This window comes from Pristiophorus japonicus, unplaced genomic scaffold (genome assembly GCF_044704955.1).
Source record: "Pristiophorus japonicus isolate sPriJap1 unplaced genomic scaffold, sPriJap1.hap1 HAP1_SCAFFOLD_154, whole genome shotgun sequence".
Classification (NCBI taxonomy): Eukaryota; Metazoa; Chordata; class Chondrichthyes; family Pristiophoridae; genus Pristiophorus; species Pristiophorus japonicus.
Window position 1 is genome coordinate 867,011 of NW_027251217.1, and position 26,534 is coordinate 893,544.

The 26,534-nt window shown below is 42.7% G+C and overlaps 1 protein-coding gene and 1 long non-coding RNA gene across 2 annotated transcripts in view; one reads left to right on the forward strand and one right to left on the reverse strand.

Annotated features, from left to right (window-relative positions):
* Nucleotides 1-76: 76 nt before the first annotated feature.
* Nucleotides 77-16,420, reverse strand: LOC139242943 (uncharacterized). The gene is made up of 3 exons (XR_011589408.1): nucleotides 16,368-16,420; nucleotides 13,358-13,433; nucleotides 77-1,398 (listed from the first exon to the last, which is right to left on the reverse strand). It is a non-coding gene; the product is annotated as an uncharacterized lncRNA (long non-coding RNA).
* A 7,755-nt stretch (nucleotides 16,421-24,175) lies between these two features.
* Nucleotides 24,176-26,534, forward strand: part of LOC139242941 (NACHT, LRR and PYD domains-containing protein 3-like) — a 44,538-nt gene continuing 42,179 nt past the window's right edge. The window contains exons 1-2 of the mRNA XM_070870593.1: nucleotides 24,176-24,223; nucleotides 26,419-26,514. Of these exons, the coding sequence (XP_070726694.1) occupies nucleotides 26,451-26,514 (64 nt within the window). The 5' untranslated portion in view covers nucleotides 24,176-24,223; nucleotides 26,419-26,450. The remainder of the gene's footprint in view (nucleotides 24,224-26,418; nucleotides 26,515-26,534) is intronic.

Genomic DNA, 26,534 nt, shown 5'->3' on the forward strand with positions numbered 1-26,534 from the left:
CAACCAGACAACCAACAAATATAAAGTGCTGTAGTTCTTTAGTTCACAGTATTAAAAACAACTGAACAAAAACGGGTTTCTGTATTTCCAACTTCAATCACGTCCTTTAATTAACTTCTTGAGCCAGCACACTCCCCATGAAACATGTCAGAAATGCAGAAAAACACGTACACAGTTTGTGTCACCGAATTAAAAACAAAAAGCAGGAAAAGCTATGATTTAACAGAAATAAACATTCATTTTTCTTCCGGACAGGAGAACCAATCAGACTGACTGGGAAATGTTTACTATTACGTTGACGTAAGGATATTAATTTATGAATTTAACTTCTAATATTTTTCTCTCAAACATTCGCCACAATATTAATCCCTGCTCTTATCACAAAACATTGAATTATTTTAGATACTTTCCAATTAAATAGTGGGAAACTAACTTCATTGTACTCTCGATTTTTAATCTCCTGTTTCAAACATTTATACCAAATCAAAATTGTTTAATGGAAGTATTTTCTGTGTCTTTTTCAATAAACAAATAGTAGTTCACCTGTGTTGTTCCAAAGTGCAGCCAGCACTCAGTCCCCGGTATCGGACTGCATACAGCTGGACACTCTCTCTGCATCTTTCGCTGTCTCTCTCTCTCTCTCTCTCTCTCTCTCTCTCTCTCGCTCTCGCTCCCTCTCTCTTTCTCCTCTCTGACTCTGTCCCTGTCTCTCTCTGTTCCTATCTCTCTTTCTTTCTCTTTCTCTCTCTCCCCCCCCCAGTCTTCACTCTGTCTCTCGCTCTCTCTGCTTCTTATTCTACTTCTCTCGGTCCCTATCTCTCTATCCTTATCTATTCCTTTTTCTGTCTCCCCAGTCTCTGTCTGTCTTTCTGTCTCTCTCCCCTCCACTCTCTCTCCCCTCCACTCTCCCTCCCTCCCTCCCCTCTCCCCAGGCCACCAACAGATCCCCTGACCTCCATATGGAAGCATGGCCCAACTGGATACTGTGCATGCGTGTCTCCGGTATTCCACTTCATCATAGGCAGTCCCTCGAAATCGAGGAAGGCTTGCTTCCACTCAAAATGAGTTCTTAGGAGACAGAACAGTCCAATACGGGAATTATAGTCTCTGTCTGTCCCACCTGTGACCGTCATTGATGGAAGGGTGTGTGGGACAGGTTTGCCTCACGCTCCTTCTGCTGCCTGCGCTTACTTTCTGCTTGTTCTCGGCGACGAGACTCGAGGTGCTTAGCGCCTGTCAGAGGCAGGTGGGGCACAGGAATAGGAGAGCGATAGTGATGGGAGATTCTATAGTCAGGGGAATTAGACAGCCTCTTCTGCAGCCCTGAGCAGGTCCCGAATGATAAGTTGCCTCCATGGTGCCAGAGGGATGAACATCCGAGAATAGGTGGGACCATCTCTGGGAAGTGAAAAGTAAGCACAAAATAGCCATGGTCAGAACCAGCAACACGGAGAGTAATACGTTTGTCGAGGAAATATTAAGACTGAGGCACTGGACTAAAAGACAAGGCCTCATTGTGATGATCTCCGGATTGTGTTGCACTGGGCTGCTCATGGAGGGAAATATGAGTCGGGTCATGTGGGGCTGCAGGGCTGGAGCAGGAGGGAAAGGTTCATGTTCTTGTGGCACTCGAGTGAGTTCAGGGAGAAGGGAAGGGACGGCCGCAATCTGAAGCGGCCAACAACAATGGTTTTACAGAGCGGGTGAATGGAGCAGTGGGAGGGGTATCAGCTGATGTGTCTGGAGGGTGGGAAATATCCCGATATGAGATTCGAAAGAATTAATAAAACTGTTAGAACAGAAAGTTCCATGATTTTGACCCAGCGATGATGACAGAACAGCGTTTATATGTCCATGTCGGGATGGTGTGACTTGGAGGCGATGGTGTTCCCATGCAGTGGCCGTCCTTATACTTCTGGGTGCTATGATCTATAAACTATAGGACAGGGCTTAGGTTTGAATAGGACTTGCAGCAAAATGACCCTGATTCTAACATTTTTGAGGGGAGTGAAAAATAGTTGTGGATTCCAGTGTTAGTGTTCTGTGACAGCGCCAGAACATACGGATGTTCCCAGGAGTTATGTTAAATAGAATCTATAGTTATACAGTTAAGGAATAGGAAGGGAAACAGCACATTTCTCGGTGGGTTTTGCAGGCTATCGAACAGTGGCAATGAGATAGAGGGTAGCGGGGGTGCTGCGTTGTGAGCAAACCCCTGGAAAGTATATTTCAAGGTTTAATTAGTCAACATTTCCAGATACAGGGGATGATCAGGGAAGGCTGGAATCGATGAGCTGTCGATAAGTCGTGTTTGACACATGTTTTGAAGAATAGGTTGATGGAATGTTGCGCATGTGATGTATATGGGTTTTCAGAAGCTGTTTGATAATGTGGCCATTTGTGTTCACAGATCCGAACTCTACAATCACTCAGCTCTTGACACAGTGCGACGATTACCAACTGTTCCAGTTGAGAAAATGGTACCGGGACAGACTGGAACAGGCGATTGAAGAGGGTGTGGAGGGACTCTGTCTCTGGTTAACAGGCGAGGACCATTTCAGTGGACGATAATCATGTAAGTGGGAGGGACACAGAATGAGTTTAGATTGTTCTAACATGACAGAGCTGACAGAATATCCCAGCAAAGGAAGAAAGGAATTGCTAGATGAGCCAAGACCGAGCTGCGTGTAATTCCCCATCTAACACTATGGTACTCACATGCTACAATGGTAATGGAGTTGTTGAAAAGCCCAGCGGTGGAGAGCTTTGGGAACTATAGGTCCAAAGTCAGCTGTTCCTCCCCAGCATGTTGCACTTACCACATGTCATATCTTAAATTACTCCCATACTGCATCCCAAAATGTCATTTCTGAAATAAAGCTGTCTCATTTGCCCTTTAAAGAATCAATACTAACTGCTTCCACCATCTCCCTGGAGATCCTGCTCCCCAGAATGACCACTCCCTCACTGAAATGTTGTTTTCATAGATCAGTTTTGAATTTACCCTCCTTCAAGCGCTTCTACTCTACTGGGCAAAGTGAAACAGCAATCACATCACCTCTCGACCTCTCTTTTCCAATTTACATAATAATTCCTCCGAATCCAACCCCTCCATCCTCTCAATATTGTCTTTGCTCTCTTGAACAGCTGCGATAACCTTTGTACTGAGGCAACCAGAACTGTAGACAGTATTGTAAATGCGGTCACATCAATTATTTTTAAAGTTGCAGGACCATCTCACTATTTTGGCTCAATTTTAGCCTGTTCATACACTCCAACGTGTGATTTGTTTTAGTACAATATCAGACCTTAGACTCGTAGATTGTTACAGAATACAAACCGGCAAAATATCAAAGAAATGTATCGAGCGGCAAATAATGTGAATCTGAAATACTGCGAAGAGTTGAAAATACCCAGAGGATACGGCAGTTTCTGTACAAAGGACGGGGGAGCGCTTTGGGTATAATTCTTGTGTGGACTGAAAGCAAACGGAAACCATGTTAATGGGATGGGGAAAAGGAGAGACAGAGGCAACTTGGAGGGAAGGCAAGGAGCTGAGTGAGCAGGAAACTATTTAATAGTAAACTGTTCGATGATTCAAAAAAGGTCTGTGGGTTAAACAAAAGACATTTAAAAGAAAATAGCTCAAATAGTGAAAGTGTCTGAAACCCAAACTGTGAAAACAACCCAACCAAAAAAAACTACAGGGTCGGAGAAAAAGTCCGCTCCCCCATCGATGCTGTGCAAGTGTTTCTCTCCTCCCTGAGTCACCCAGTCTGATCCCAACCTTCTGCTCACTGCCCATTACCGTTAATATCCCACTCAGTCTAATCCCAACCTCCTGCTCACTGTCCATTACTGTTAATATCTCACCCAGTCTAAACCCTACCTCCTGCTCACTGTCCATTACTGTTAATATCCCACCCAGTCTGATCCCAACCTTCTGCTCACTGTCCATTACTGTTAATATCCCACCCAGTCTAATCCCAACCTCCTGCTCACTGTCCATTACTGTTAATATCCCACCCAGTCTAATCCCAACCCTCCTGCTCACTGTCCATTACTGTTAATATCCCACCCAGTCTGATCCCAACCTCCTGCTCACTGTCCATTACTGTTAATATCCCACCCAGTCTGATCCCAACCTTCTGCTCACTGTCCATTACTGTTAATATCCCACCCAGTCTAATCCCAACCTGCTCATTGTCCATTACTGTTAATATCCCACCCAGTCTGATCCCAACCTCCTGCTCACTGTCCATTACTGTTAATATCCCACCCAGTCTAATCCCAACCTCCTGCTCATTGTCCATTACTGTTAATATCCCACCCAGTCTGATCCCAACCTTCTGCTCACTGCTTATTACTATTAATATCCCACCCAGTCTGATCCCAACCTCCTGCTCACTGTCCATAACCGTTAATGTCCCACCCAGTCTGATCCCAACATCCTGCTCACTGTCCATTACCGTTAATATCCCACCTAGTCTGATCCCAACCTCCTGCTCACTGTCCATTACTGTTAATATCCCACCCAGTCTAATCCCAACCTGCTCACTGTCCATTACTGTTAATATCCCATCCAGTCTAATCCCAACCTCCTGCTCACTGCTCATTACCGTTAATATCCCACCCAGTCTAATCCCAACCTGCTCACTTCCCATTACTGTTAATATCCCACCCAGTCTAATCCCAACCTGCTCACTGCCCATTACTGTAATACCAAAGGGCAGAAAATGCTAGTGGGAGTTTTGTACAGACCACCAAACTGTAGTAGTAAGGTTGGGGACAGCATGAAACAAGAAATTAGGGATGCATGCAATAAAGGTACAGCAGTTATCATAGGTGACTTTAATCTACATATTGTTTGGGCTAACCAAACTGGTAGCAATGCGGTGGAGGAGGATTTCCTGGAGTGTATTAGGGGTGGTTTTCTAGACCAATATGTCGAGGAACCAACGAGGGAGCTGGCCATCCTAGACTGGGTGATGTGTATTGAGAAAGGACTAATTAGCAATCTTGTTGTGCGAGACCCCTTGGGGAAGAGTGACCATTACATGATAGAATTAATTATTAAGATGGAGAGTGACACAGTTAATACAGAAACTAGGGTCCTGAACTTAAGGAAAGGTAACTTCGATGGTATGCAACGTGAATTGGCTAGGATAGACTGGCAAATGATACTTAATGGGTTGACGGTGGATAGGCAATGGCAAACATTTAAAGATCACATGGATGAACTTCAGCAATTGTACATCCCTGTCTGGAGTAAAAATAAAACTGGGAAAGTGGCTCAACCGTGGCTAACAAGGGAAATTAAGGATAGTGTTAAATCCAAGGAAGAGGCAGAGAAATTGGCCAGAAAAGGCAGCAAACCTGAGGATTGGGAGAAATTTAGAATTCAACAGAGGAGGACAAAGGGTTCAATTAAGAGGGGGAAAATAGAGTACGAAAAGAAGCTTGCTGGGAATATAAAAACTGATTTCAAAAGCTTCTATAGATATGTAAAGAGAAAAAGATTAGTGAAGAATAACGTAGGTCCCTTGCAGTCAGATTCAGTTGAATTTATAATGGGGAACAAAGAAATGGCAGACCAATTGAACAAATACTTTGGATCTGTCTTCACGAAGGAAGACACAAATAACCTTCCGGAAGTACTCGGAGACCGAGTGTTTAGCGAGAAGGAGGAACTGAAGGATATCCTTATTCGGCAGGAAATTGTGTTAGGGAAATTGATGGGATTGAAGGCCGATAAATCCCAGGGGCCTGATAGTCTGCATCCCAGAGTACTTAAGGAAGTGGCCCTAGAAATAGTGGATGCATTGGTGATCATTTTCCAACAATCTATGAACTCTGGATCAGTTCCTATGGACTGGAGGGTAGCTAATGTAACCCCACTTTTTAAAAAAGGAGGGAGAGAGAAAGCGGGTAATTATAGACCGGTTAGCCTGACATCAGTAGTGGGGAAAATGTTGGAATCAATTATTAAGGATGAAATAGCAGCGCATTTGGAAAGCACTGAAAGGATCGGTCGAAGTCAGCATGGATTTATGAAGGGGAAATCATGCTTGACAAATCTTCTGGAATTTTTTGAGGATGTAACTAGTAGAGTGGACAAGGGAGAACCAGTGGATGTGGTGTATTTGGACTTTCAAAAAGCTTTTGACAAGGTCCCACACAAGAGATTGGTGTGCACAATCAAAGCACATGGTATTGGGGGTACTATACTGACGTGGATAGAGAACTGATTGGCAGACAGGAAGCAGAGAGTCGGGATAAACGAGTCCTTTTCAGAATGGCAGGCAGTGACTAGTGGAGTACCGCAGGACTCAGTGCTGGGACCCCAGCTCTTTACAATATATATCAATGATTTGGATGAAGGAATTGAGTGCAATATCTCCAAGTTTGCAGATGACACTAAACTGGGTGGCGATGTGAGGGGGACGCTAAGAGGCTGCAGGGTGACTTGGACAGGTTAGGTGAGTGGGCAAATGCATGGCAGGTGCAGTATAATGTGGATAAATGTGAGGTTATTCACTTTGGGGGCAAAAACGCGAAGACAGAATATTATCTGAATGGTAATAACTCGATAGACTGAATACTGTAAACTCACTCAGATACAAACCTGGCTCAACTTTATTCGGGCCCAAAGTGCCCACATTACATGGTGGCTTGCTTTATGTGCCTGGCCCCCACACACGTGCAGCCCAGTGACCTCCAACAGTGGCACCCTCTGGTGGCTAGTAACCCCAAGCATACATACATGACAGACAGTAGGGTAAAACTAACTTGTCTCATGACGGTCTAATCCCAGCTTATTTTGTAAGTTAGCCACGGATTGTTATCCCTTTTCTTACAGTATTTCCATCTCATTGGAATATATTTTTGTTGAGAGTTATGAAATATCTCCTTAAATGCCACTGCTCATCAACCGCCCCACACTTTAATCTATTTTCCCAGTCCACTTTAGCCAACTCTGCCTTCATAAATTTGTAGTCTCCTTTATTTAAGCTTAGGACGCTGGTTTAAGATCCCACTTTCTCACCCTCCAACTGAATTTGAAATTCAACCATCTTTTGTTCACTCAATCCCACAGAATCCTTTACTAGGAGAACGTTTATTAATCCTGTCTCTTTACACAGCACCAGATCTAAGTTAGCCGGCTCCCTGGTTGGTTCCACAATGTCCTGTTCAAGGAAACTATCCCGGATACACTCTATGAACTCTTCCTCAAGGCTACCCTGGCCAATTTGCTTTGTCCAATCAATATGAAGGTTAAAATCGCCCATGATTATTGTCATTCCTTTTTTACAAGCCTCCATTATTTTTTGATTTATACTCCGTTCAATATTGTTGCTGCTGTTAGGTCCATCATTGAAACACCCGTGAACTTACTGACGTGGCAGCAAGTATTCCTCGATTCGAGGGGCTGCCTATGATGAGACTACACCCACCAGCGACTTTTTCTCCTTATTATTCCTTCTCTCCACCCAAGCTGATTCAACATCTCGATCTTCTGAGCTAATATTGTTTCTCACTATTGCACTGATCTCATCCTTTATTAACAGTGCTAATCCACCTCGTTTCCTTTCTGTCTGTCCTTCCGAATTGTCAAATACCCCCGAATATTTAGTTCCCAGCCTTGGTCACCTTGCAACTACATCTCTGTAATGGCTATCAGATCATAACCATTCGTATCTATTTGTGCCGTCAACTCATCTATTTTGTTACTCATGGTATGTGCATTCAGATAAAGAGCTTTTAAACTTGTTTTCTCACCATTTCTTCCTGCTTTGACCCCAATTTCTGATACATCTTTATGTTTATACATTCTGTCGTTTATTATACATCTATCGTTTATTACACGCTTAGGAACAAAGAGTTAGTAATCGCTATCATAGAAAGCTGGAATCATACAGCACCACTTGCCTGTACTGGCTGTTTGAAAGAGAAATCCAATTTGTCCCATTACTGCTCTGTTCCCCAGAGCTCTGCTAATGTACTCCCTGTCGTGTATTTAACTAATTCAGTTTTAACTGTTACTATTGCCTCTACTTCCATCATTCTTTCAGCCATTGCATTCCAGATCATAATAACGTGATGCCTAAAAGCAATCTCCTCGTCTCATCTCTGGCTCTTTTGTCAATTGCATTCAATCTGTGTCCTCTGTTTACCGAACCTTCTGCCTGTGGATACAGTTGTTCCTTATTTACTCGATCAAAACACCTTCACAATTTTGAACACCTGCATTAAATCTCCCTTCAAACTTTTCTGTTTTATGGAGAACAATTCCAGATACTCTAGTTTATCCATGTAGCTGAAGTCCCTCATCTCTGTAACCATTCTAGTAATCCTCCTTTGCACCGTATCCAAGGAACTTCATAATGTGTGGTGCCCAGTATTGGACACAGCACTCCAGCTGAGGCCTAGCCAGTGTTTATAATGGTTGAGCATCATTTTGTTGCATTTGTACTCTCTGGGCAAAACTGTGGCAGGTGGAATTCAATGTGGGAATGTGTGAGGTAATTCACTTCGGACCTGAAAGAGAGAGATCAGAGTGTTTGCTAAATAGTGAGAAGCTGGGAACCCTGGATGGGCAGAGAGAATTAGGAGTCCAAGTATAGATATTACTAGCAGCTAGTGGGTAATTACAGAAATAATAAAACCTCTATTGGAATGTTGGGCTTAATCTCAAGAGGGCTGGAATATAAAAGTTCTGTTCCCGCTGTAAAGAGCTCGGGTTAGAACCAATTCTGAGCACCACACCTCAGGAAGGGTATCTTGGATTTGGTGGTGGTGTAGCTCAGAGCTAAAAGTTAAATTATGAAGACTGATTGCTTCGACGAAACTTGTATTCATTTGAATATAAAATATTAAGGATGATCTAACAGATGTTTAACATGATCTAAGATATTGATAAGATTAAAAGAAATCAACTGTCTCTTCTGGTGGAGGAATCCAGAATAAAGGGGCATAAACTTAAAAGGAGAGCTATGCTGTTAATGGGTGATGATAGAAAGCACTACGTCACACACAGTATAATGGGAATCTGGGACAACAACCCCAACAGTTGTTGAGGTTTGCTCAATTGAATGTTTCAAAACTGGGTCTGAGACTTTTGTAAGATCAGTGTATTTAGGGTTACTGAACAAAGGCGGGTTAAATGTGGTTAAGATAAAGATCAGCCATGAAGGAATTGAAAGGTGGTACAGGCTCGTGTGAATGAATTGTCTACTGCTGCTATGGTCCTATATTCCTATGTCTCTACTTAAAAAGCCATGGATCCCATTTCCTTTTTTAAAAGCATAATGAACTCGCCCTGCCACCTTCTAAGATTTCTGTTTGTATTCCCCCAAGTTTGCCTGTCCTTGCGCCCTCTTTACTCGTGTGCTATTTAGGTTATATAGCATCTCCTCGTTCTTTCTTCCAAAATGTATCACTTCACACGTTCTGCGTTAAATTTCATCTGCCACGTGTCTGCACATTTCACCGTGCTGCCTGTGTGCTCCTGAAATATTCTACCATCCTCCTCGGGCTTTACGACTTTTCCGAGTTTCATGTCATCTGCAAACTTTGAAATGATGTTTTGTATACCCAAGTCCAGGTCAGTAATATATATCAAAAAGAGCAGTGCCCATAATACCGACCCGAGGGGATATCACTGTATGCTTCTCCCAGTCTGAAAAACATTGGTTCACTATAACTTTCGGCTTTCTGTCCCTTCTGTCCACACTAACATTGCCCCTTTAATATCATTGGCCTTATATTTGCCAACAAGTCTATTGTGTGGTACTTTATCAAACGGCTTCGAATATTCCATATACACAACAACTGCACTAGCTTCAACAGGCCGCTCGCTTCATTTATTGCAGAAATCAAATAAGTGAGAGTCGATTTGCATTTAACAAATATGTTTTGGCTGTGGTTTGGTAACCCATGTTCTTCCAAATGACAATTAATTTTGTCTCTGGCTATTGTCTCTGAGTTGTCTCAAGACATTTCCTCCTCTGCGGCATTAGAGAGATTAGCCTGTAGTTAATTGGTTTATTATACTCCCCATTTTTAAACAGGGGAGTAACGTTAGCAATTTCCCAGTCCTCTGGCAACACTCCCTTTTACAAGGAGGATTCAAAGATTGTGGTCAGAGCCTCCACCATTTCCACCCTTACTTCACTCAGCAACATAAGATGTATCCCATGCAGACCGGATGACTTTTCCATTTTGAGCACAGTCAACCTTTTTAGGACCTTTTCTTGGTCTATTTATATCCTGTTCAATTTCCCTACTTGCCTCTCCTTTATTGTAACATTGTCAGCATCATGTTAATTAATGAAAACAGATGCCAAGTGCTCATTTAGTTACTCAGCCATGGCCACTGCATCCACAAGAAGAATGCTCTTTTGGTCCTTAATCGTTGCACCTTTCGTTTGACTGTCCTTTCAGGCTTTATATGTTTAAGAAAGACTTTAGTGTTGCCTATTATATTATCACTAATCATTTCTCATACATTGTCCTTCCCTCCCTTAGTTCCTTGTTAGTTTCTCCTCTGTACTTCCTGTATTCAACTTGATTCCCTGCTGTGCTGTTGTTACTATCCTGTGGTAATTATACCAGTGTCTCTGTGTGAAGCAGTAGAAAACTGAACTTTACACACTCTCAAACTTGGTTATAAGAACATAACAGCATAACATAAGAAATAGGAGCAGGAGTCGGCCATTTGGCCCCTCGAGCCTGCTCCGCCATTTAGTAAGATCATGGCTGGTCCGATCATGGACTCAGCTCCACTTCCGCGCTCCCCATAACCCTTGACTCACTTATCTTTCAAAGATCTGTCTATATTCATCTTCAATATATTCAATGACCCAGCCTCCATAGCTCTCTGAGGTAGAGAATTCCAAAGATTCACGACTCTCTGAGAGAAGAAATTCCTCCTCATTTCCATTTTAAATGGGCGACCCCTTATTCTGAAACTATGGCCCTAGTTCTAGATTCCCCCACGAGGGAAACATCCTCCCTGCATCTACCCTGTCAAGCCCTCTCAGAATCTTATATGTTTCAATAAGATTACCTCCAAGTCTAAACTCCAATGAGTACAGGCCCAACCTGCTCAACCTTTCTTCATAAGATAACCCCTTTATCTCAGGAGGCAGGGCTCATCCGCGATTTGAATCCGGGAACTCTCGCATTTTAACCAATGATACTCCCTAGGCGATACTCCCATGCCCCTAAACCAACATTTACACATATTTATCAATACATTCACACAGAGTTAGAATCAGGTCAAAGAAACAGTTAATGATCTAAAGGGGAGTTTATTGGAAAACATTAATGTGTTAGCTCAGAGAGCTCACTGTGTCCTTCCTTCTGATGTTTGATCCCAATAAACTAACAGCAATCTTTGTCCCTTGCTATCTGTACACTTTATTAGCCTGATAAGAGGATTTATAGTGAGCTATCAATTGAATTGAGGACATGAAAGTGATTCCTGCTAGAGAACACGGTCTCTCTGCAGGGTTTTCTGAATCGCGGATTGAGCAGCTGGGGAAATGTAGTCATTGTTGTCACAGGTAGTTTTAATGACTTTGGTTAAAAGATCAGTAATTCATCAGAACAATTCAATCCGAATAAAACCGTGTGTGCTTCAGATCGAGCCGTGCACCAGAGAACAGAGTGGGGAGGGATTGTACTGATCAGGCTGAAGGTGGTGTTTATTACTGTGATGTGTAACTGGTCTTTATCCAGGGTATGTTCATTAAACTATATAACCCACAACGCTACCTTACCCAGACTCTCTGGGATCAGAATCAGGAGCCGTAGGAAAAGGCAAGGGTCTGGACTATACTGAGCACCATTATTGTATAATAATGCAGCGAAATTGCTGTTTATTTGTGTAGTCTTTCAAAGATAGAGACAAGTTAACAAATCAATAATGGACTGGTAACAAAGAATGATTTTTCAGAAATTAATTTCCCGCGAGATGCCTCATTTTGATTTAGAAGAAAAGAACATGAGAGTTATGATCAGGAGTGGGCCATTCGGCCCCTCGAGCCTGCTCCACCATTCAATAAGATCATGGCTGAAATTCAACCTCAACTCCACTTTCCCACCCGATTTCCATATCCCTTGATTCCCCATGAGTCTAAAAATCTATCGATCTCAGCCTTGAATATACTCAGTGATTCAGAATTCCGAAGATTTACAACCCTTTGAGTGAAGAAATTCTTCCTCATCTCAGTGTTAAAAGACTGATCCATTATCCTAAGACTATGTCACCTAGTTCTAAACTCTCCAGTCTTGGAATCAACCTCTCAGCATCTACCCTGTCAATCCCCCTCAGAATTGTATATATTTTAATGAGATCACCTCTCATTCTTCTAAACTCCAGACAGTATAACATAAGAACAAAATAGGAGCAGGAGTAGGCCATTTGGCCCCACTAGCCTGCTCTGCCATTCAATAAGATCATGGCTGATCAGATCTTGGTCTCAACTATGCTTTCCTGCCTGCTCCCCATAACGCTTGACTCACCTATGGTTCAAAAATCTGTCTATCTCCATCTTAAATATATTCAATGACCCAGCCTCCACAGTTCTCTCGGGGTAGAGAATTCCACAGATTTACAACCGTCAGAAGAAATTCCTTTTCATCTCCGTTTTAAATGTGCAACCCCTTATTTTGCAACTATGCCCCCTCGTTCTAGATTCCACCATTAGGGGAGCATCCTCTCAGCAACCACACTGTCAAGCCCCCTCAGAATCTTATACGTTTCAATAAGATCACCTCTCATTCTTCTAAACTCCAGTGAGTATAGGCCCAACCTGCTCAAACTTTCTTCATAAGACAACGCCTTCATCTCAGGAATCAACCTCGTGAACCTTCACTGAACTGCCTCCAGAGACCCAATTATCACAATCTACACTCACAGGATAACCTTCTCATCGTAGAAATTGATCTAGTAAACGTTTGGTGCACCATCTCTAAGAGATTTCATTCCTCAGATAATGAGACCAAAACTGTGCACAATACACCGGATGTGTCTCAGCAAAGCCCTGCACATTGTGGCAAGACTTTCTTGCTGTTACACTGCAACCCCTTGCATTAAAGGCCAACACGCCACTCGCCTTCATAGTTACTTGCTGTACCTGCATACTAACTTCTTGAATATCTGGGTTACAGTTGCTACCTTCCAATCTGCTGGGACCATTCCAGAATCTCGGGAATTTCGGTAGATCACAACCAATGCATCCAGTATCTCTACAGCCTCCTCTGTGAGAACACGAGGATGTAGGCCATCAGGTACAGGGGATTTGTAGGCTTTTAGTACCATTATTTTCTCAAGTACGTTTTCTCTACTTACATTAATTAATTTCAGTTCCTCACTCTCTTTAGCGCCTTGGTTCCCGCTCTTTTTGGTATGATATTTGTGTCCTCTGCTGTGAAGACGGATACAAAATATTTGTTTAAAGTTTCTACCATTTCCTTATTCCCCAGTATAATTTCTGTTGTCCCAGCTTCTAAGGGACCAAAGTTTACTTTTGCTATCCACTTCCTTTTTACATACTTGTAGAAGCTTTTGCAATCTTGTTTATGTTTCGTGCTAGTATACACTCATATTCTGTGTTCTCCCTTTATATCAGTTTTTAGTCATCCTTTGCTGGTTAACAGAATAAAACTTCTAAATGCAATTTGACACGCTAAAATTCTGCATCTGTAAATAGCATTCAAGTACATTTATAGCTTATTACACGCATTGCAGCAAAGAGTTAGAGGTCGATAACATTGAAACTTGGAATCATACGGTACAGAGGGAAGCTATTCGGCACAACCTGCCTGTACCCACTCTTTGAAGGAGCAATCCAATTTGTCCCACTCGCCTGCTTTGCCCCCAGGGCACTGTCAATGTTCTCCCCTTCATGTATTTAAACAATTCAGTTTTAAAAGTCACTATTTTCTCTGCTTCCACTGCTCGGTCAAGCATTGCATTCCAGATCATAATAACGTGATGTCTAAAAACAATCTCCTCGTCTCATCTCTGGCTCTTGTATCAATTGCATTAAATCTGTGTCCTGTTTACCGAATCTTCTGCCAATGGATACAGTTGTTCCTTATTTACTCTATCAAAAGCACAACATTATTTTGAACATCTTTATTAAATCTCCTGTCAACCTTTCTGTTCTAACGAGAGTAATTCCAGCTTATTTCATGTCTCCATGTAGCTGAAGTCCCTCATCTCTGTTACCATTCTAGTAAATCTCCCCTGCACCCTCTCCAAAGCCTTGAAAATCTTCAAAAAATGTGGTGCCCAGTATTGGACACAGCACTCCAGCTGAGACCCGACCAGTGTTTGACAATGTTTGAGTATAATTTCATTGTGTTTGTACTCTCTGGGCAAAAATATGGGAGATGGAATTAAACCTGGGAAAGTGTGAGGTCATTTAGTTTGGACCTGAAAGAGAGAGATCAGAGAATGTTCTAAATAAACCATGGATGAGCAGGGAGAATTATGGGCCCAAGTACAGAAATGACTGGAAGACAGTGGAGAGGGACAAACATAATTAAAAGGCTAATGGAATGTTGGGCTTTGTCTCAAGGGGACTGGAATACAAAGGTTATGTTCGAGCTGTACAGAGCTCGGGTTAGAACAGATTTGAAGCACTGTTTTAAGTTCTGGGCAATACACCTCAGGAAGGGTATCTTGGATTTGGTGGTGGTGCAGCTCAGAGTTAAATAGTTAAATTATGAGGATTGCTAGCATATACTCAGCTTATGTTACCTTGAATATACAATATTAAGGGGTGATCTAATTAAGGTCTTTAAAATGATCAAAGGAATTGATAGGATGGAAAGAGTTAAACTATTTCCTTTGGTGGAGGAAGGGGACATAACCTTAAAAGCAGAGCTGTGCCGTTTCAGGGGAGATGTTAGGAAGTACTGCCTCACACAAAGGAGAGTGGAAATCTGTAACACTCCCGCTCAAAAAGCTGCTGAGGCTCAGTCAATTGAAAATCTCAAAGCTCAGTTTGATAGATGTTTGTTCGATCGGGGTACTTAGGGTTACGGAGCCAAGGCGAATAAATGGAGTTCGGATAAAGATCAGTCACGATGGAATTAAATGTTGGAACAGACTAGAGAGAATGAATAGCTCACAGTTCCTATATTCCTATGCCTCTACACATAAAGCCAATGATCCTGTATATTATTTTAAAGCCTTATCAACTTGTCCTGTCACCTTCAAAGATTTCTGAATGTATGCCCTCATATTTGTTTGTTCTTGCACCCACTTTACTCTTGTACTGTTTAGTTCATATTGCATCTTATCATTCTTTCATCCAAAATGCATCATTTCACACCTCTCTGCATTAAATTTCACCCGCCATGTGTCTGCCCATTTCACCAGACTGCCGATGTCCGCCTGTAGTCTTCTACTATCCTCCTCAGGATTTACGGCTTTTCAGAATTTCATCTCATCTGCAAACATTGAAATCGTGCCCTATATACCCAAGTACGGGTCATTAATCTATATATAGAAGGCAATGCTTGTTATACCGACCCCTGGGGATAATTCTCTCCAGTCACAACTTTCTGCTTTCTGTCCCTTAGCTAATTTAGTATCCACGCTAGCATTGCCCCTTTAATACCATTCGTTTCAATGTTGCCAACATGTCTATTATGAGGTCTTCTGAAAGTCCATATACACCACAACAACAGTACTACCTTTAACAGCCCTCTTCCTTATTTCATCGAAGAAATCAAACAATTCAGATACGATTTGCATTCAACAAATAAGTTTTGTCTGCCATTTGTTAACCCATGTTCTTCCAAATGACAATTAATTTTGTCTCTAGCTATTGTCTCAAGGAATTGTCTTCAAACACCGTCTTTAGAGAGATTGACCTGTAGTTAACTGGTTTATCACATGCCCCTTTTTAAACAGGGGAGTAACATTTCCAATTATCCAGTCCTCTGACACCAATCCCTTATCAAAGAAGATATGAAGATATGAAGGGCCTCCACAATTTCCACCCTTACATCCCTCAGCAACCTAGGATGCATCTCATGTCGGCCGAGTGACTTTTCCACTTTGAGCGCTGCCAACCTGTTTAGCACCGACTCTTGGTCTATTTATATCCTGTCCAATTTCTCTACAACCTTCTTCTCTACTGTAACAATGGTCGCATCATGTTCTTCAGTGAAAACTGATGTAAAGTACTATTTAATATCTCAGTCATGCCCTCTGCTTCCACAGGAAGTTCGCTCTTTTAGTCCTTAATTGTCTCACATTTCCGCTGACTGTCCTTTTAGGCTTTATATGTTTTAAAAGAAAGTTTAGTGTTCCCCATTATATTACCACCAATCATTTCACTTACATTCTCCTTGTCCCTCTTATTCCCCGTTTCATTTCTCCTCTGTTCATTCTGTATTCAGCTTGATTCCTCACAGTGCTGTTACTGTCCTGTGTTTATTATACCAGTGTCTGTGTGGGTGAAACAGCAGGGAACGGAACTTTACAAGGTCTCAAACTTGGTTATAAATTAATCCCGGAGAATAACTTCAGCTATAGTTTGGAGAAATTACTGATCCCAGACTGAATAGATTTTACATTTCCCCAGAGGGGAAAGGAATGGACACTGTCTGAGAGTTTGATTGACCACACACATTGAGACACACACAAGTGGAGAATGATGGTTGTAAAACAACAGTCACATCAAACTAGTTCTGTAGTTAAGGCATTTTTAGAGATTGAATGGCACATATTCCAAAACAAAACACTGTGTTCCACCTATCTGTTTAAAGACCATAAGAACATAAGAACTAGGAGCAGGAGTAGGACAGAAAGTCATGTCAATATTCAGTCCAAGAGATAAGTCTGTTAAACGGAGTCCATCATAGTTAATCCAAACAATCTTGAAAGCAAGTTTACACATTTCAGAGCTTCTGATATAAAAGTAATAGAAACATAAAAAATAGGTACAGGAGTAGGCCATTCAGTCCTTCGAGCCTGCACCACCATTCAATATGATCATGGCTGATCATGCAACTTCAGTACCCCACTCCTGCCTTCGCTCCATAATCCCTGATCCCTTTCACCATAAGGGCCACATCTAACTCCCTTTTGAATATATCCAACGAACTGGCCTCAATAACTTTCTGTGGTAGAGAATTCCACATGCTCACAATTCTCTGAGTGAAAACGTTTCTCCTCATCTCAGTCCTAAATGGCTTACCCCTTATCCATAGACTGTGACCCCTATTTCTGGACTTCCCCAACATCGGGAACATTCTTCCTGCATCTAACCTGTCCAATCTTGTCAGAATTTTATATGCCTCTATGAGATCCCCTCTCATTCTTCTAAATTCCAGTGAATATAAGCCTAGTCGATCCAGTCTTTCTTCATATGTCAGTCCTGCCATCCCGGGAATCAGTCTGGTGAATCTTCGCTGCACTCCCTCAATAGCAAGAAAGTCCTTCCTCAGATTAGGAGACCAAAACTGCACACAATACTCAAGGTTGGTCTCACCAAGGCCCTGTACAACTGCAGTAAGACCGCCCTGCTCCTATACTCAAATCCTCTCGCTATGAAGGCCAACATACCATTTCCTTTCTTTACTGCCTGCTGTACCTGCATGGCCAACCTTCAATGATTGATGTAGTATGGCACCCAGGTCTCGTTGCACCTCCCTTTTACTAATCTGTCACCATTCAGATAATAATCTGCCTTCCTGTTTTTGCCACCAAAGTGGATAACCTCACATTTATCCACATTATTGTGTATCTGCCATGCATTTGCCCACTCACCTAATCTGTCCAAGTGACCCTGCAGCCTCTTAGCATCCTCCTCACAGCTCACACTGCCACCCAGGCTTAGTGTCATCTACAAACCTGGAGATATTACATTTAATTCCTTCGTCTAAATCATTAATATATATTGTAAATAGCTGGGGTCCCAGCACTGAACCTTGCGGTACCCAACTTGTCTCTGCCTGCCATTCTGAAAAGGACCCGTTTATTCCCACTCTTTGCTTCCTGTCTGCCAACCAGTTCTGTATCCACGTCAATACATTACTTCCAATACCATGTGCCTTAATTTTACACACTAATCTCTTGTGTGGGACCTTGTCAAAAGCCTTTTAAAAGTCCAAATACACCACATCCACTGGTTCTCCCTTATCCACTCTACTAGTTACATCCTCAAAAAATTCTAGAAGATTTGTCAAGCATGATTTCCCCTTCATAAATCCGTGCTGACTTCGACCGATCCTGTCACTGCTTTCCAAATGCGCTGCTATTACATTTTTAATAACTAATTCCAGCATTTTCCCCACTACCGATGTCAGGCTAACCGGTCTATAATTCCCTGTTTTCTCTGTCCCTCCTTTTTTAAAAAGTGGGGTTACATTAGCTACCCTCCAATCCATAGGAACTGATCCAGAGTCCATGGAATGTTGGAAAATGACCTTCAATTCATCTACTATTTCTAGGGCTACTTCCTTAAGTACTCTGGGATGCAGACTATCAGGCCCTCTTAATTTATCAGCCTTCAATCCTATCAATTTCCCTGACACCATTTCCTGACTAATAAGGATTTCCCTCAGTTTCTCCTTCTTGCTAGCCCCTCGGTGCCCTAGTATTATCGGGAGGTTATTCGTGTCTTCCTTAGTGAAGACAGAACCAAAGTATTTGTTCAATTGATCTGTCATTTCTTTGTTCCCCATCATGAATTCACCTGATTTTGACTGCAAGGGACCTACATTAGTCTTCACTAATTTTTTTCTCTTCACATATCTATAGAAGCTTTTGCAGTCAATTTTTATGTTCCCTGCAAGCTTCCTCTCGTACTCTATTTTCCCCCTCCTAATTAAACCCTTAGTCCTCCTCTGCTGAATTCTAAATTTGTCCCAGTCCTCAGGTTTGCTGCTTTTTCTGGCCAATTTATATGCCTCTTCCTTGGATTTAACATTATCCCTAATTTCCCTTGTTAGCTACCTTCCCCTTTTTTTTTTGCCAGACAGGGATGTACAATTATTGTAGTTCATCCATGTGATTTTTAAATGTTTGCCATTGCCTATCTACCGTCAACCCTTTAAGTATCATTCGCCAGTCTATCCTAGCCAATTCAGGTCTCATACCATCGAAGTTATCTTCCTTTAAGTTCAGGACCCTAGTTTCTGAATTAACTGTGTCACTCTCCATCTTAATGAAGAATTCTACCATATTATGGTCACTCGTTCCCAAGGGGCCTCGCATGACAAGATTGCTAATTCATTCTTTCTCATTACACAAGACCCAGTCTAGGATGGCCAGCTCTCTACTTGGTTCCTCGACATATTGGTCCAGAAAACCATCCTTATGCACTCCAGGAAATCCTCCTCCACAGTATTGCTACCAGTTTTGTTAGCCCAATCTATATGTAGATTAAAGTCACCCATGGGCGACATTAAAATCATCATAAGGATATCCTTATTAGGCGAGAAATTAATGATTTAGATGAAGGAATTGAGTGTAATATCTCCAAGTTTGCAGATGACACTAAACTGGGTGGTGGTGTGAGTTGTGAGGAGGACGCTAAGAGGCTGCCGGGTGACTTAGACAGGTTAGGTGAGTGGGCAAAAGCATGGCAGATGCAGTATAATGTGGATAAATGTGAGGTTATCCACTTTGGGGGCAAAACCATGAAGGCAGAATATTATCTTAATGGTGGCAGATTAGGAAAAGGGGAGGTGCAACGAGATCTGGGTGTCATGGTACATCAGTCATTTAAAGTTGGCATGCAGGTACAGCAGGCGGTGAAGAAAGCAAATGGCATGTTGGCCTTCATAGCTAGGGGTTTTGAGTATAGGAGCAGGGAGATCTTACTGCAGTTGTACAGGACCTTGGTGAGGCCTCACCTGGAATATTGTGTTCAGTTTTGGTCTCCTATTCTGAGGAAGGACTTTCTTGCTATTGAGGGAGTGTAGCGAAGGTTCACCAGACTGATTCCCGGGATGGCTGGACTGACATATGAGGAGAGACTGGATCGACTGGGCCTTTATTCACTGGAGTTTAGAAGGATGAGAGGGGATCTCATAGAAACATATCAAATTCTGACGGGACTGGACAGCTTAGATGCAGGAAGAATATTCCCAATGTTGGGGAAGTCCAGAACCAGGGGACACACTTAGGATAAAGGGTAAGCAATTTAGGACTGAGATGAGGAGAAACTTCTTCACTCAGAGATTTGTTAACCTGTGGAATTCCCTGCCGCAGAGAGTTGCTGATGCCAGTTTGTTGGATATATTCAAGAGGGAGTTAGATATGGCCCTTACGGCTAAAGGTATCAAGGGGTTATGGAGAGAAAGCAGGAAAGGGGTACTGAGGTGAACTTATGGGGCATTAGGTGCAACCGTAGTGTGAAGCTGGGCTACTTTGAATAGCTTGGATGTGTCATTCATGGTGAATGGGGAATCAGACATGCAGACATCAGGATGGAGAGGGAAGCAGGGATCAGATATAGAAAAGGTGGACAGGGATGGACATGGGGCATCACATATAGAGCCGGAGGGTGAGCGGATACAGGGGCTGAATCAGGAACTGTGCAGGAGGAAAGGAAGCTAAAGGGGAAATTAATATTGTAGCAGGTGGGGGAGGGAAGGAAACAGCAGGAACAGAATAGGTGGGGAACCAGACATGAAGCACTGGAAGGAACAGTGTGGAGAAGGGGAATCAGACACGGTTGAAAACGGAGGATTTAATGGAACGTTTTGATATTGATCCAAAATGCAAATTATAATGTGGAAATTAATTTAACATTCTGACTTTCTCAGTAATGAATTGAATCCGGTGCTCCATTTTCAAAATGAAATGAAAAGATGAACTTGCAACACCACAAATAAAGCTCCCTGGACAATATTAGAAACCATCTTCTGGTTTACTGCACACATTTGCTGATTCAGTTGCAGTCAGTGAAACCTGGAGCCAGGTACTCCTGGGTGTGACCATGCTGATCAAGGCCCAGACTGTTACTCATTACTTGGACACTATCTCTCGGATTTTATAATCATTGCTGTGTTGCAAATAAATGATCACTGTTGGAAAAAAACCCTGTAACCAGACCTGTGACGTGAATAGTACAACTCCACTTCAGTCCAGAAACGGCTCATACCAAGATTAATCGAGTTGGATTCCCAATGAATTACATTTACACAGTGAAAATCGGGTCAAGGTAAGAAGAGCCAATGATGGAAAGGGAGTGTCATTGCAAATACTAACATGCAACAGAGAGCTCACTGTACCCTTTTCTATAATGTTTGATCCTAATAAACTAGCAGCGATCTTTGTCCCTTGCTATCTGCACACTTTTATAGCTGGATAATAACCCGGAGTTATCATGAGCTATCATTCAAAAGTAAGGACACAAAGTGAGTCCTGCTCCAGAATACCGTCTCTCTGCAGGGTCATTTAAACCGTAGGTGGCGGAGCTGGGGAGACATAGTCATTGTTGTCACAATTACTTTGAATAACTTTGGTTAAAAGATCAGTAATTCATCAGAACAATTGAATCGGAATAAAACCGAGTGTGGTTGAGATCGAGCCCCGCACCAGAGAACAGGGTGGGGAGGGATTGTACTGATCAGGCTGAAGGTCGGGTTTATTACTGTGATGTGTAACTGGTCTTTACCCAGGGTGTGTTCATTAAACTATAAAACCCACAACGCTGACTTACCCAGACTCTCTGGGACCAGAATCAGGAGCCGCAGCACAGGGTAAGGACCCGCAATATACTGAGTAACATTAGAGTATTTTAAGGTACTGGAATGGACACCTCACCGTTTGTTTAGTTCAGTTATATTGAAATGCTGTGGTATCCAGTTTGAGTCCGGTAAGAAAGGATTTGTTTCAGAATTTAACTTACTGGAAGCACCGCCATTTAACAGAATAAAACTTCGAAATGTAATCTCCCATGTTACAATTATACTGCTGTAAATATAATGTAAACATATTTCTCACTTATGACACGGATATGATCAAAACGTTAGCGGTCGAGACTTTTTAAACATGAAACATTGAACATAACCATCACCGAAATCCAGTCTCCAGCCACGGGAGGTTTACCTTTGACCCACATTGACCTCAGGATACTCTGGCTCCTTGGGGCCAAACCCAGTCAAATGCACCTTGTTGTGGAGGGAAGTTATGGTCACTTCTGCTCTGTTATTTCATTATTGTATCTGTGATCGTCTGGGTCCCAGGATTTCAGGGAGTACCCAAACTGAGTGTCCCTGAGCAGGTCATTGAGGGGTGCACGTTGTCTGATGGTGCTATTGAGGGGTCCATCTGTCACTATGCTGATCATTGTGAGCTGGCTAGTAGGGCGGTCATTGGCTGCGTTCAATCTGTGCTTCATTTTATGGATAGGACATAGATGGTCATCCAACCGGTTAAACAACCCTGGTCAGTATGTGAGGTAAGACACATTATAAAGTTAAAGGAAGTGATTCACACACATGTCAAGCAAAGTGTGAATCCACAGGACTGGGAGAAACAGGCACAACAGAAAAGGGACACACAGATTAAGAGCTGCACAATGGAATACGAGAAAAACATGCCAGTCATACAAAGGCTAATAGAAAAAACGTGTATACCTTCATTAAGAGTAAGGGAGTGACTGAGGGAGATGTCGGCCCATTGTAGACAGACACACGTGGTACAGTAAAAAGTAACATGGAAACAAAAGATTTATTCATGGATAACTTTGTACCGGTTTCCCCAGTAGAGATGGGGGACAAAACACAGTGATCGAAGGGAGACTAAAACCAATCAAGGGGTGTAACGTACTGTATTGATATTGGTAAAATTGTTGATGGCCAAAATAATGGGTCCTGGGATGATAAATCTCGTGGACCTGATGATTTCCACCTAACGTTATTAAATGAAGTGGGTATGAGAATTTCAGAAACACTGGTTATAATCTTTAAAGACTCTCTTGTTTGGGTAATTGTACCATTACACCAGAAACATGCTATCGTCAATTCTTTATTTAAGCTGGGTCAGAGAGATATACCAGGTAACGACAAGCCTTTCACTTTAAAGTCGGTTGATGGGAAGCTGCTGGAATCGGTAAATAAGGATAGAGTGACTGAGCACTTGAGCAAATATGAAATGATCAGAGAGAGCCAGCATTGTTTTCTTAAAGGTAAATCAGGTCTGACTTATCCAGTTGAGGAGGTCACTAATAATGTAGAATAAAGGAGGATCTCTGGATGCTATCTATGTGGACCTGCAGAATACTTTCGATAAGGCTACACAAAATATAAGTGCAAACATCAGAGGGTATTGAATTGGAGTCACCCTTTTCGTTTGTATTAGAAATTGTTCGAGAGTTAGGAGACAGAGACTGAATGGGGATCAAGGGCCTGTAGTCAGATTGACATATTGCATTAACTTGGAATGTATTCCCTTGAGTATCGAAGATTGAGGGGCGATCTAATCTGGGTGTTTAAATTGTTAACATGATTCTATAGGTTAGAGAGAGTGAAATTATTTTCTTTGCTCGGGGAATTAAGAACGACGGAACATAACTTAACTTTAGAATGAGTCCCTAACTGAGTGAAACTACAAAATGATCTCAGGATCACTAAAAGTTAACAGGCCGATGAAACATAAATGTCACTTGTTTATCGCACTCATTTGCTGATTCAGTTACAGTAAGTGGAACCCGGAGCCTGATATTCATGGGTGTGACCATCCTGATCAAGGCCCAGACTGTTACTCATTAACTAGAGTCTATTAACTGGAGATTATAATCAGCGATCTTTGCCCCTCGCCATCGATGCCCTTTCCTGGTCCGATAATAAAGACATTTTATGGTAAATAATTAAATATAATTGAGGATCTGAAACTGATTCCTGCTACAGAACATGGTCTCACTGCGTGGCCCTCTGAACCGCAGGTGGATGAGCGTTGGGGAAATGTAGTCACTGTTACCACACAGAGGTTTAATGACTTTTGTTAAAAGGTCAGTAATTTATCAGAACAATTCAAACTGAATGTGACCGTGTGTGATTGAGATCGAGCCGGGCACCAGAGAACAGGGCGGGGAGGGATTGTACTGATCAGGCTGAAGGTGGGGTTTATTACTGTGATGTGTAACTGGTCTTTACCCAGCGTGTGTTCATTAACCTGCAGAACTCACAACACTAACTTACCCAGTCTCTCTGGGACCAGAATCAGGAGCCGCAGAACAAGGTAAGGACCCGCAATATACTGAGTACCATTAATGTGTTTTAATGTAGTAGAATTGCTGTTTATTTCTGTAGCAGTTCAATTATATTGAATAATTGATCACGTAACACAGGGTTTATTTCAGAAATGAATTTCCTGGGAGTTGGGTCATTTAACAGCCCGTGACCTCTGCACTTTGACACGGTCCAGCACAACATCCTCCGCCATCACCTCTCCCTCCGTTGTCCAGCTCAGTGGCACTGCCCTCGCTTGGTTCCACTTTTACCCATCCAGTCGTTGCAGAGAATCTTCATCAAGGGCTCCTGCACTGTTACCCCTGCAATCCCCCATGGATCTCCCCTCGTCACCTCGTAATTCACACCGATACGCTTCCCCTCGGAGACATTATCCAAAGAGAAGAGATCAGCTTTTATATGTACGCTGACAGCACTTTGTTCCACCTCTCTCGACCCCTCCATTGCTTGTGGTTTCTCACGCTGCTTATCCGACAGTCTGTGATGACCTACATCTTTCTCCAATTACACATTGGGACCACATGGTCTTTGGCCCCTGCCTCGAATTCTGTTCCGTCGCCGGTGATTCTATTCCCGTCCCAGCCATTGTCTCGGATTGTTCACAATCTCAGTGTTCTATGTGTCACCAAGCTGAGCTTCCGACTCGATCCCCTCCTCACAAAGACCCCCTACTCCCTCCTCGGTAACATCGCCCATCATTCTCCCTGCTCAGTCCATGTGCTGCTGAAACCCTCACCCATGTTTTTATCCCTGTATGCTCGATGTTCCAATACTCTCCGGGCAGACTTTGCTCCTTTCACCCACCGTAAACGTCAGTTCATCAAAACCCTGCTCACCGATCATTCCTGTCCTTGTGAACCAACAGTGTCTCCCGGTCCCCCAGCTCCTCCGACTTAAAACTCTCATCCACGCTTAAACCCCATTCATGGTCTAGGCCCTCTCTGTACAACTGTACAGGGTATTGGTAAGGCCACACCTAGAGTACTGTGTACAATTTTGGTTTCCGTATTTTAAAGAAGGATATACTTGCATTGGAGGCTGTTCAGAGAAGGTTCACTCGGCTGATTCCAGAGATGAAGGGGTTGACTTATGAAGATACGTTGAGCAGGTTGGGCCTCTACTCATTGGAGTTCAGAAGAATGGGAGTTGATCTGATTGAAACGTATAAGATAATGTGGAGGCTTGACAAGGTGGAAGTAGAGAGGATATTTCCATTGATAGGGGAAACTAAAGCTCGGGGACATGGTTCCAGAATAAAGAGCTACCCATTTAAAACTGAGACGAGGAGGAATTTCTTCTCTCAGATGGTTGTAAATCTATGTAATTCTCTGCCCCAGAGAGCTGTGGAGGCTGGGTCATTGAATATATTTAAGGTGGAGATAGACAGATTTTTGAGCGCTAAGGGAGTAAAGGGTTATGGGAAGCAGGCAGGGAAGTGGAGCTGAGTCCATGATCAGATCAGCCATGATCTTATTGAATGGCGCAATCGGCTCGATGGGCTGAATGGCCTACTCCTGCTCCGATTTCTTATATTCTCTAACATACTCCAGTCTTACAACCCCCCACCACCAAGTATCTCTGTTCCTCCGACTCTGGCCTCTTGTGCATTTCAGCCTCTCCTCACCCCAACCAAGTCACATCTGCATGGGCACACGACAGCATCACTGCCCATAGAGACCAGAGGAATCACACCAAGCTGTATATTTAATAGCTGGATAGATATTTTCATAAAATACCAGATTTTAATATAAAAAAACCAATCAACACGTCTGTAAATAAAATAATGTAAAACCGAGTGAATGATTACTTAATCCATCAATGATAACCCACTCCACATTTCCCTGCAGAATATTCCCTACCTCAGGAATAAGGCTGGTTTGGGCCTGCACTGAGAGTAAATCTCACCAATGGGCGCTCCCAGTGTGCAGTCTCGGCCGACGGGAGCCCGTCTGGAACTGGGTTGTGGAGATCAGCGGGACTCACTGGATTTCACTGGGCAGCTGTCTGTGTCACACCTGATGTGGAGACTTGATCGTAACACTCGGGAAATGCTCGATCCCAGAGCTAACCGCTGTTGTACTGATGGGGGAGGAGGGGCTGGGTATCATGTTTAACAAGGAAACATTCTCCTTCTCACTTTAATATATCCCTCTAACCCTCCTATTAATATTATATTTATTCCAGAGCATCAGGACCTGGGAACGCCTGTCACCACCATGGCTGAAGGTCCAAACTGGGGAGAAGATCCAACATCTTCAAAGAGAATGGGAATGGACACCGGTAGGTTCACAAAATACTTC